The following is a 13,035-nucleotide window of genomic DNA, read 5'->3' as shown; positions in this document are numbered from 1 at the left end:
ATTGGCTCCTGACTAAGTCTTATACTAATGCCATTGCCATTACGAAGGTCTGGTTCTTCTCAAGTAATATCTCTAAAAAGCTCTCCACAAAGCTGCTCCTCACCTCGCTCTATCTGTTCTCCGTGTGCGCCATCCTTCTTGTGCTTTTCATTCATCTGGTGACTAACCTCATCTCAACATCACAACTTCTTCCTCCTAGTCTTCTCCTGCGCTGCACCCTTAAAGGGGTACTTTAAGTCAACTGGTGCCAGAAAGTTAAACAGATTTGTAAATTACTTATTTAAAAATCTTAATCCTTCCAGTACTTATCAGCTGCTGTATGCTCCACAGGAAGTTTTGTAGTTCTTTCCAGTCTGACCACATTGCTCTCTGCTGACACCTCTGCCCATGTCAGGAACTGTCTAGAGCAGGAACAAATCCCCATAGCAAACCTCTCCTGCTCTGGACAGTTCCTGACATGGACAGAGGTGTCAGCAGAGAGCACGGTGGTCAGACAGAAAATAAATTCCTGTGAAGCATACAGCAGTTAAGTACTTTAAGGATGGAAGTAATTGACAAATTTGTTTAACTTTCTGGCACCAGTTGATTAAAAAAAATATTTATTTCCATGGCCGAAATCTAAAGCTCAGATTTGGCTCTTCACAGCCTGTTTGTTGTGTCAGTTTGTTGCATGTCCAATATAGGGATATTGCGGCACTTCCGTGGAATCTGCGGTGGTGCACGAGGTAGGGTAAAGCCACAGGTAGAAGAAAGAGGATACACAGCACTCACCAGTAATGCACAGTAAAGATTTATTATGCTATAGTGTAGTACAAGGACGCATTTCGGCGTGGGAGCCTTCCTCAGCTGTCTGCCTAGGCAGGCTCCCACACCGAAACGCGTCCTTGTACTACACTATTGCATAATAAATCTTCACAATGCATTACTGGTGAGTGCTGGGTATCCTCTTTCTTCTACCAGTTTGTTATATTTTTCAGGCACATATGACAAAAGTATTCATGGACCTCGATAACCCAACAGGGACCAGAAAATTTAATTTTGGCCTCTATTCGGTTGGTTTCCATTGGGGTTCACAATTTTACCCTGGGTGGAATAGTGCAAATGTCTGTGCTATTCCATAGATTAGGACCCAAAAAGAAAGTATACAACGCAATATTCTTTAACATGGAAGTCTGTGTGTGAAATAGGGGCCACCGGTACTGATACATTTTTTTTGGTACTCATCGATAAGGCTTACCGATACTATCCAGACTGCTATCCCTGTCACGTAGCCATCACTTCTATCTTCCTGCCCCTCCATCTGCTGACTGGTCCCCTTACACTGAACTTCTGATGATTGGCAGAAAGACCGCTTCTTGAAATGATTGAATACCCTCACGCGACATCTACTTTTTTTTTAAGCAGTTGATGAGACATTTGCGCGAGTACAAGTACTTGTGCAAATGTTCAGTATCTGCAACTCCGTGCATCACTAAAACAAAGCTTTATGGTGGAGGTATCCCCTCCGAACACCCCAAAAATGTGGTGTGTAAAGAGCAGTTTTTACTAATGGAGACCAGCTTGAGTATTACCCTTATTGTCATTCAGTAGGGCCAATCCTTGGCTTTTTCATGTGGCATCCATGGAAATAAGTTATATTATTTATTTCTGTAGTTTTTTTTTTTTTCCCCCCAATGCGTCGACAAACATTTGCGAATAAATGGTATGGAAATTGTTGTTTTATTTGATGCAGATTTTGGTGCAGAATCAATGCAGCAAACTTCATGCTCCTGGCAGAGCCTGTATGGGCACACATCAGGGGAGCTTTATCGAAACCTGTGCCCATAGCAACCAATCGGATTTATTTTTATTTTTCAGAGACCTTTTTAAAAATGGGGAAAAAAAGGCAATCTGGTTGCTATAGACAACTGGTAAACTTTTCCTCTGCACAGATTTTGATAAATCTCCACCGTTGCTATGGGCAACTGCACCACTCTTCCTCTACACAGGTTTTGATAAATCTCCCCCAATATGGCTTTGGCAGAAAATAGGTTCTCCACCCTTGCTTTAGAGGTGTCGTTGATGGATCTGATCACCCAGTGCTCTCCAAATTGTGTCCCTCCAGAGGTTGCAAAACTACAACTCTCAGCTTGCCCGGACAGCCGTTGGCTGTCCGGGCAAGCTGAGAGTTGTAGTTTTGCAACCTATAGAGGGACACAGTTGGGAGACTCCTGTAGGAACCCAAAAGCAGCAGCAATGGTCATCAAACTCCCTCCTCTGCAATAACTTCCCCGAATGAAGGCGCGGCACAAACAAAACCACTGTCTTCTAAATGCGGAGCAGGAGCGTGTGAGCGGAGGGTGAGCTGGGTAGTCCGGGTTGTTTGCCCGTCTTTCTGGGACACTCGGGACTCATACGATCCATTCATAGTTAAGTGCCGGGCTTATGATTATCACATGCTCCTTTTTATTGCAGGACTCTAGCAATGGCCTCATTCTAAAGGAGCGTAAAGCAACAATAAGGAAGAGGGAGTTTACACAATGTTTTAGTTGCTGCACTTAAAGCTTGTGGCAGTAGTTTTCATTTACTTTAATCGCTGCTATTGTAATAGGGATGAATCTGATGCAAAAAAATGTGTGGCGTCAGACAAACCATACTGTGGTGATCGCTGCGTGCCAAGCCTATACTGTTACAAAGTGGAACTCCAAATGTTCCTTGTGTCTTGCCTCGGATCATCATGGATTTGACTGGGCTAAATTGTGGAAACGTAACAAAGTGAAAACCAAGTAAAGGAATATTATTCGCCTCCTACATATGTATGTGGACAGTAGGTACCACATCCAGCTTCCCTAATATGGTGTATGGAATAATACTGTAGGAAAACATTTTTAAACAAGTTCTCCTGACATTGTGTGTCCCTTTAAAGGGGTACTTTTTTTTCCCCTTTAAATCTACTGATGTCAGAAAGTTAAACAGATTTGTAAATTACTTCTATAAAAAAAAAAAAAATAAAAAATCCTTCCAGTACTTATTAGCGTCTATATACTACAGAGGAAATTCTTTTCTTTTTGGAATTCACTGCTGTCACGCCCACAGTGCTCTCTGCTGACACCTCTGTCCATGCCAGGAACTGTCCAGAGCAGGAGAAAATCCCCATAGCAAACATATGCTGCTCTGGACAGTTCCTAAAATGGACAGAGGTGTCAGCAGAGAGCACTGTGGTCGTGATAGAAAAGAACGTCCTCTGTAGCATACAGCAGCTGATAAGTACTGGACGGATTAAGATTTTTTTAATAGAAGTCATTTACAAATCTGTTTAACTTTCTGGCACCAATTGATTTAAAAAAAAAAAAAGTTTTCCACCGGAGTACCCCTTTTAAAGGAGAAGCCTCATGCCTGAAATTACAGAAAAATGTATCCTGCGGATAGGGGATAAGTTTTAGATCGAGGGGGGTCTGACCGCTGGGGCCTCCTGCAATCTCCTGTACGGAGCCCCGACTCTCCCCCAGAGCGGCGCGTCACGACCCCCGCCAAAGCCGCCGCACCTCCTCCATATATCTCTTATGGGAGAGCCAAAGATTGCTGAACAGCTCTCCCATAGAGATATATGAAGGGGTTGTGACGCGTCCCTCTGGGGGAGAGCCGGGGCCCCATACAGGAGATTGCGGGAGGCCCCAGCGGTCAGAGCCCCCGCGATCTAAAAGTTTCCCCTATCCACAGGATAAGTTATTCTGTAATTTCAGGCATGAGGCTTTGCCTTTAAAGGGGTGTTCCAAAAAAAAGCGAATTAAAGCTGCAGGGTCATCACACACAAATCAACAATGTGACACTATTTCTAGCAATCGCTTTAGGTGCACTAAGCAGTATTGATCGCGGCATCTTATGGGTTAATGGTAAACATCAGCGGGATTGCGCATGTTCGCTATTACCGGCGTGTCCCAGGCTGCTTATGGAAGCCCGAACCCAAAGTCCTGTGCTCGCTCTATGTAAATGTACGTCCTGGTATGTTAACAATATTGCACCTAAATGCACATCCTGATGTTCTGGTACTTAACATAACAGGATGTTCATTTACATCCAGTGTTGTTAAAGGGGTACTCCCATGCCCCAGCTTTCTGAACATCCTGTGAGGAAGCTTGGAGCGGGCGACCGTGGTCGTGACGTCATGCCAAGCCCCTTTCGTGAAATCACACCACGCCCCCTCCATTCATGACTATGGGAGGGGGTGTGACGGCCATCACGCCCCCTCCCATAAATATGAATGGAGGGGACGTGGTGTGACCTCACAAAGGGGGCGTGACATGATGTCACGACCACGGTCGCCCGCTCCAAGCTTCCTCACAGGATGTTCAGAAAGCTGGGGCATGGGAGTACCCCTTTAAGGGGTAAAGTGCCTCAACATCAGATGCCCCCAGATTCCCAAATCCAAACTAAGCATGACTAATACTGGCTTCTCGCATATATTTCATCTGACATACGCACTGATAATTTTTGCGAGTAAAGCATTGAATAACCTGAGGAATCCACACATGCTGCAATGAAGGTCAATCCACTGAAACTGAAATAAAAATAGCAATGTACAGAAGTGTTTATTATAACCGCATAAAGGTTATGTGCTTCTTATAGTCACTTATGTATCTAGTTTACATCTGGACAGTCCCTGCTTAGTCACACCTCCTACTGCGTGAGAATTAAGAGATGATTTGTGTGAGATGTGTATAATATACAGTTCATATGTATAAATCAGATGATTTACTCACTCTTTTAAACCAGGGGTTCTCAACCAGTGGTACGCGTACCACTAGGAGTACGCCACAGGTTCAGCGGGGGTACGCCAATGCGCTGACAAATACCGGCCATGCATTGGCCAGTATTTGTCAACACGTAGCGGAGAATGGCCGCGGCAGTGCTCTGTACAGTAGCGCGTCCGGAGCTGCGGCCACGGCTACTGTAGGGGAGCTGCGTGCTTGCCGGGGAGACGTGTGACCTCCCCTGATGTTGTATGGAGGTTCGCACAGTGCAGGAGGACGTCACACGTCAGTGCGGCCCTGCCGAACAGGACGGTCCACACGTGCACCTCCGCACTACGTCAGGGGAGGTCACACATCTCCCCGGCAAGCACGCAGCTTCCCTATAGTAGCCGGGTAAAAAAGTGAAAAATAAGTGTATGGGATGGAGGGAGGGTTTTTGGATGTGTAAATAAATATATATATTAGCCCAGGGGGATGGGGGGAGAGAAATAATGGCACAAGGCATTAAGATGGGGGGGGGGGGGGGGGGATAATGGCAAAAGGGGATCAGATGGAGGGAGAGTTAATGGCACAAGGGGATTGATATTGGGGGGGCAGGGGGTGATGATTATCCCTGCCTCCATTTTAATCCCCTTGTGCCATTATTTCACCCTCCCTCTGATCTCTGTTTGCCATATCCGATAATAATAGCACAAGGAAATTAAGATGGAAGGGGAATATTGGCACAAGGGGGTTAATATGGAGGTGGTGATGATTAACCCCCTCCATCTTAATGGCGCAAGAGATTATTCCTCCCTCCCTCTGATCCGCTTGCGCCATTTCCCCCCCACCCCTCCATCTTAATCCCCTTGTGCCATTCCCCCTTCCTCTGGTCCCCTTGTGCCATATCGGATAATAATGGCACAAGGGGATAAAGATGGGGGGGGGGGGGAATAATGGCACAAGGGGATAAAGATTGAGGGGGGATAATCAACCCCCCCCCTCCATCTTTCTCCCCTTGTGACATTATTCCCCCCCCCCCCCCTCCATTTTAATCCCCTTGTGCCACTGTTATCTGATATGGCACAAGGGGACCAGAGGGAGGGGGAATGGCACAAGAGATTAAGATGGGGGGGGGGGAATAATGGCACAAGGGGATTAAGTATCGCATTAGTATAAAGGTAAGCACACACCTTTTGTCCTCGGGCACCCCTTGCGCGTAAGTTCCTCGCGAGGGGTACCTGCAGACATACTTTCAGCCTTTGGGGGTACAGTCGCCAAAAAGGTTGAGAACCACTGATTTAAACTAATGTTTTATTTTGAGCTGTAGTCATACATCATTTATCATCATCATCATCATTTATGTTTAATAAGGTGTGTGTGTTATTTATCTGTTTATATTTGTTATGTATAATAATGTTTATTGTTCTGTATAGTTAGTTTATATTTATTGTTATGTATTATTTCTTCCGTCCTGAGTTCTGGTTAAGTGGATTGGGAAGACTTGTCAGGAGAATTCATAAGATCCATAGAAAGAAATAGTACTAGTTTCACGCCTGTGTGGGCCGAGGTGTGCAGTGTTTGGTATCTGACTGATGGATTCCTTTGTCTCTGTTGCTTCTTCCAGAGTTCCATGAACCTTCCCCCAGACAAGGCACGACTCCTGCGACAGTATGACAATGAAAAGAAGTGGGATCTCATCTGTGACCAGGTATGGTTGTGTTTCTGTATATATATATATATATATATTAAAAATAAATTGATATTGGGTAATAGTGAAAATATATTTTTAACCCCTTAAGGACGCAGGACGTACTCAAACGTCCCCTTTTCCGAGTCCTTAAGGACTCAGGACGTTTGAGTACGTCCTGTCAAATCCCGGCCCCCCGCCGCTAGTCGGAGGGGAGCCGGTGCCCGATGCCTGCTGAAATCGTTCAGCAGGCATCGGGGCATATCGCCCAGGGGGGTCATTATGCCCCCCCCATGTCGGCGATGGCCGCAGATCGCTGGACAATTCAGTCTAGCGATCTGCGGCGATTCCGCGTCAATCGGGTCTCCAGTGACCCGGTGACCCGGAATTACTGGCTGTTTGGGGCCGTCTCTGACGGCCCCGAACAGCCAGAGCCTGCAGGGGTGAGGTGGCACTGGTGCCACCTCACGATCGCCCTGATTCGTCGGCCGGATTACCGGCCGACCAATCAGGGCGCCTGCTGCGGGTGTCACTCCCGCAACCCGCTCCGCCCCTCTTCCGGAGGACGTGAGCGGGTGCGGGACGTGCACCCCGGGTGCTGGGGACCCCGATCCCCGGCGTCAATGTTGGGATCGGGGCCCCAGGAGCGACGGCCGCGGCGGAGACGACGAGGGACTGACCTGTGCGGCGAGGATCGTTGGAGGTGAGTGACAGCCTCCTGCTGTTGCTTAGCAACAGCTCCCAGCATGCAAAAAGGGCATGCTGGGAGCTGTAGTTATGCAACAGCAGGAGGCAGACCACCACAACTCCCAGCATGCCCTTATGGGCATGCTGGGACTTGTAGTTTTGCAACAGCTGGAGGCACATTTTTTCTATGGAAAAGTGTACCTTCAGCTGTTGTGTAACTACAACTCCCAGCTTGCACCAACAGCTAAAGTGCATGCTGGGAGTTGTAGTAGTGCATCTGCTGGTTGCATAACTACAACTCCCAGCATGCCCGTTGGCTGTCGGTGACTGCTGGGAGTTGTAGTTTTGCAACAGCTGAAGGCACACTGAGTTATGTAGCAAACCAGTGTGTCTCCAGCTGTTGCATAACTACAGTCCCCAGCATCCCCAGCCAAAGTAGTATGCCTCCAGCTGTTGCATAACTACAATACCCAGCATGCCCTTCCGCTGTCCGTACATGCTGGGGGTTGTAGCTTTTGCAACAGCTGAAGGCACACTGGTTGCAAAACACTGAGTTTGTTACCAAACTCTGTGTTTCACAACCAGTGTGCCTCCAGCTGTTGCAAAACTACAACTCCCAGCATGCACTGATAGACCGTACATGCTGGGAGTTGTAGTTTTGCAACAGCTGGATGTCCCCCCCCCCCCAATGTGAACGTACAGGGTACACTCACATGGGCGGAGGATTACAGCAAGCATCCGGCTGCAAGTTTGAGCTGCGGCAAATTTTCTGTCGCAGCTCAAACTGCCAGCGAGAAACTACTGTGAACCCCCCGCCCGTGCGACTTTACCCTAAAAACACTACACTAACACACAATAAAAAGTAAAAAACACTACGTATACACATACCCCTATACAACCCCCCTCCCCTCCCCAATAAAAATGAAAAACGTCTGGTACGCCACTGTTTCCAAAACGGAGCCTCCAGCGGTTGCAAAACTACAACTCCCAGCATGCACTGATAGACCGTACATGCTGGGAGTTGTAGTTTTGCAACAGCTGGACGTTCCCCCCCCCCCCCCCCCCCCAATGTGAACGTACAGGGTACACTCACATGGGCAGAGGATTACAGTAAGTATCCGGCTGCAAGTTTGAGCTGCGGCTCAAACTGCCAGCGTGAAACTACTGTGAACCCCCGCCCATGTGACTGTACCCTAAAAACACTACACTACACTAACACACAATAAAATAAAAAGTAAAAATCACTACAAATACACATACCCCTACACAGCCCCCCTCCCCAATAAAAATGAAAAACGTCTGGTACGCCACTGTTTCCAAAACGGAGCCTCCAGCTGTTGCAAAACAACTACTCCCAGTATTGCCAGATAGCCACTGACTGTCCAGGCATGCTGGGAGTTTTACAACAGCTGGAGGCACCCTGTTTGGGAATCACTGGCGTAGAATACCCCTATATCCTCCCCTATGCAAGTCCCTAATTTAGGCCTCAAATGCGCATGGCGCTCTCACTTTGGAGCCCTGTCGTATTTCAAGGCAACAGTTTAGGGTCACATATGGGGTATCGCCGTACTCGGGAGAAATTGGGCTTCAAATTTTGGGGGGTATTTTCTGCTTTTACCCTTTTTAAAAATGTCAAATTTTTGGGAAAAGAGGCATTTTAGGTAAAAAAAAAATTATTTTTTTTACATATGCAAAAGTCGTGAAACACCTGTGGGGTATTAAGGTTCACTTTACCCCTTGTTACGTTCCCCAAGGGGTCTAGTTTCCAGAATGGTATGCCATGTGTTTTTTTTTGCTGTCCTGGCTCCATAGGGGCTTCCTAAATGCGGCATGCCCCCAGAGCAAAATTTCCTTCAAAAAAGCCAAAATGTGACTCCTTCTCTTCTGAGACCTGTAGTGCGCCAGCAGAGCACTTTTCACCCCCATATGGGGTGTTTTCTGAATCGGGAGAAATTGGGCTTCAAATTTTGGGGGGTATTTTCTGCTTTAACCCTTTGTAAAAATGTAAATTTTTTGGGAAACCAAGCATTTTAGGTAAATTTTTTTTTTTTTTTACATATGCAAAAGTTGTGAAACCCCTTTGGGGTATTAAGGTTCACTTTACCCCTTTTTACGTTCCCCAAGGGGTCTAGTTTGCAAAATGGTATGCCATCTGGGGTTTTTTTGCTGTCCTGGTACCATAGGGGCTTCCTAAATGCGGCATGCCCCCAGAGCAAAATTTCCTTCAAAAAAGCCAAATGTGACTCCTTCTCTTCTGAGACCTGTAGTGCGCCAGCAGAGCACTTTTCACCCCCATATGGGGTGTTTTCTGAATCGGGAGAAATTGGGCTTCAAATTTTGGGGGGTATTTTCTGTTATTACCCTTTTTAAAAATGTAAAACTTTTGGGAAACCAAGCATTTTAGGGAATTTTTTGTTTTATTTTTTTTACGTATGCAAAAGTTGTGAATCACCTGTGGGGTATTAAGGTTTACTTTACCCCTTGTTATTTTCCCCGAGGGGTCTAGTTTCCAAAATGGTATGCCATGTGTTTTTTTTTTGCTGTTCTGGCACCATAGGGGCTTCCTAAATGTGACATGCCCCCCAAAAACCATTTGTCGCTCCTTCCCTTCTGAGCCCTCTACTGCGCCCGCCGAACACTTTACATAGACATATGAGGTATGTGCTTACTCGAGAGAAATTGGGTTTCAAATACAAGTAAAAATTTTCTCCTTTTTACCCCTTGCAAAAATTCAAAAATTGGGTCTACAAAAACATGCGAGTGTAAAAAATGAAGATTGTGAATTTTCTCCTTCACTTTGCTGCTATTCCTGTGAAACACCTAAAGGGTTAAAACGCTGACTGAATGTCATTTTGAATACTTTGGGGGGTGCAGTTTTTATAATGGGGTCATTTATGGGGTATTTCTAATATGAAGGCCCTTCAAATCCACTTCAAACCTGAACTGGTCCCTGAAAAAAAGCGAGTTTCAAAATTTTGTGAAAAATTGGAAAATTGCTGCAGAACTTTGAAGCCCTCTGGTGTCTTCCAAAAGTAAACACTTGTCAATTTTATGATGCAAACATAAAGTAGACATATTGTATATGTGAATAAAAAAAAATAATATTTTGAATATCCATTTTCCTTACAAGCAGAGAGCTTCAAAGTTAGAAAAATGCAAAATTTTCAAATTTTTCATCAAATTTTGGGATTTTTCACCAAGAAAGGATGCAAGTTACCACAAAATTTTACCACTAAGTTAAAGTAGAATATGTCACGAAAAAACAATCTCGGAATCAGATTGATAACTAAAAGCATTCCAGAGTTATTAATGTTTAAAGTGACAGTGGTCAGAATTGCAAAAAATGGCTGAGTCCTTAAGGTGAAAAAGGGCTCAGTCCTTAAGGGGTTAAGCAACTGTTTTAAGTAAAGCCTGTAACCAATCTGCAGTGTTAGGAAAGGCTCTCTTTATGCAAATGGTTTGGCTATTGTCTGCCTTAAGAGAATTGCTATGGCATAGCATTGTTCAGTGTATGCATTTGAAAGATTGCATGTAATAGTTCCTCATGGAGACTTTAAATAGTGAATTAAAATATATTAAAGTGAATAAGCCCCCCCCCCCTTTCCTACTTTTAAAATAATATAATGTAAACAAAAATGAACATATTTGGTATCACCGCATGCGTAAATATCCAAACTATTAAAATATAATGGTAATTAAACAATCAATGGTGTAAGCGTAAAAAAAAATTTAAAAAAGAAATTGTACCAAGTTCCAGAATTTCTGAATTTTTGTCACTTCATATACCAGAATTTTTTTTTTTATAAAAATGATTTAACTCTTTAAGGACAAAGTCCATTTTGGCCCGTAAATGGGCACTGTCATTAAAACTAATTTTTGCTATTGCACGACTTATGGTAAATAAAAAATCTTTCTAATGTACTTGGTTAAAAAAAAAAAAGTTTTCTACGTTTTATTTGTGTTTAAAAAAGCTACCACTAGGTGTCTCCCTACATGTCCAGAGCACATTTCCCCCTATCTCTTGCACAGACTTTGGACTCCTACTGGCTTAGCAGAAGTCCAAAATCAGGAAGGGGTGGGGCATCCTTAGCCAATCATAGCTCGTCTCACACACTGAACTGCTGTGGGCTGTGCATAGCAGAGTGAGGGAGGAAGTTCTCCCATGTATGGTTTCAGATGATGTCACGCCTGCTGGGTAACGCAGGGGGTGGTTTATCATGATGGGGGCAGTGAACTGGGAGGATTATAAAATTTGACAGGATCATGATAGGACCGTGCAAATTTCAGTTTTTTCATTTTTGTTTTTTCCTCCTCTCCTTTTAAAATCCATAACTTTATTTTTTATTTTTTCACCTACAGACCCATATGAAGCTTGTGTTTTGCACGAACAATTGTACTTTGTAACGTCATCTTTCATTTTACCATAAAATGTACGGCGCAACCAAAAAAATATTATTTGCTTGCAGAAATTTATAATAGAACTGCAATTTTACAAATTTTACAGGGGTTTGGTTTTTACGCAGTGCACTTTATGGTACAAATGATACATGATCCTAATTCTGTAGGTTAATGCGATTAAAACTACACCAAATGTATATAGCTTTTCTATTATTGTACTTTTTTTTAAAAAAATGCTTTTTTTTTAACAATTGGTATGCATAAAATTGTCATTTTCTGACCCCTAGAACTTTTTTTTAATTTTTGATAGCTTTTTATAAATTTTTTCCAAACATGTGAGGTGATAAAAAAAATCTTTATTTTTGGTGTTTGGTATTTTTTTTTACATTTACGCCATTTACTGTGCGGGATCATGAACATATTTTAATAGTTTGGACATTTACACATGCGGCAATACCAAATATGTAAAAAATTTTTCTTCTTTTTTGTAAAATGGGAAAATAGGGGGGATTAGATTTTTTTCTTAGAGACTTTTTTTATTTTTTATTTACACTTTTTAAAGTACTTTTATATGCAATTATTAGATTGCATTTACTATATAATGCTGTGCCTATGGCATAGCATTACACAGTAAGATCGGCAATCTATTGATATAGCCAGGCTACATCATTGAATCTGCGATCGGGTGGCAGGAGGCATGAAGGGGACCCTCATCCGCCACTTCGTATCACGGAACTTAGTGATAGCGGGGGTTTACGTGAGCTCCGCTGAGCTGCTGGTATCTTCCATTTTCACTTTAGACACCAAGATCGTCATTGATCACGTTTAAAGGGTTAAATGCCAGGTAGCGGTGGGATCGCCACTACCCAGCATAAGCAGTGGGTGTGAGGCTAATGATAGTAGCTGATACTCACTGCTCTGAAGCGAGCACCGCTCCTGCGCTCGCTTCAAAGCCGCTTAAGGATTCAGGGCGTACAGGGACACCCTTTGTCCTTAACAGGTTAAAAAGTTCCATCAAAACAAGAATGGTACAGATAAAAAAAAAACTACTGATCACAGTGCAGAAAATAAGCCTCCATACAGTCCCCCTATACGTGAAAAATATAAGTGTTCTAGGGGTCAAAAGTAGAAAAAAAACTAAACTTTTTTGTATCGTATGGTAATCGTTTGGACCTACTAAATAAAGATAACATGTCATTTCTGAAATAGAAGCCCCCAAAAGTTACGTAATGTTTTTTTTTTTGTCTTTTGTCTTTCATTGTTATACGGTCACTTCCACAGCAGCCCAGAATGCAATTTAAAAAATATCCGTAAGGACAGAAATGTTGTGTTTCTGGCACCACTTGTGGCTGATTTCTGATGTAGTAACTTAGGAAAAAATAGCTTTTGAAATTTAAAAGAAAAAAAATATGTTTATATACATAAAAAGATTCATTTTAAAGCTGGATTCACATACAGGACTTTGGTCAGTATTTTGTCAGTCATTTTGGCCAAAACCAAGAATACCTACAAAACAACAAAAAAAATCATATCTTTCCATTATAGTTTTCT

At 43.6% G+C, this 13,035-nt stretch overlaps 1 protein-coding gene across 9 annotated transcripts in view; it reads left to right on the top strand.

The window, feature by feature from the left end:
• LOC130358635 (formin-like protein 3) overlaps positions 1-13,035 on the top strand; it is a 289,106-nt gene that overhangs the window by 223,182 nt on the left and 52,889 nt on the right. For all 9 annotated transcript variants that reach the window (XR_008889593.1, XM_056562151.1, XM_056562152.1 and 6 more), the window contains exon 2: positions 6,337-6,420. Coding sequence is in view for 8 of the 9 variants with exons in the window: in XM_056562152.1 (XP_056418127.1) it covers positions 6,337-6,420 (84 nt within the window). In the remaining variant the exon portion in view is untranslated. The remainder of the gene's footprint in view (positions 1-6,336; positions 6,421-13,035) is intronic.

This window comes from Hyla sarda, chromosome 2 (assembly GCF_029499605.1).
Source record: "Hyla sarda isolate aHylSar1 chromosome 2, aHylSar1.hap1, whole genome shotgun sequence".
Classification (NCBI taxonomy): domain Eukaryota; kingdom Metazoa; phylum Chordata; class Amphibia; order Anura; family Hylidae; genus Hyla; species Hyla sarda.
This window is presented reverse-complemented; position numbering and strand designations above follow the sequence as displayed.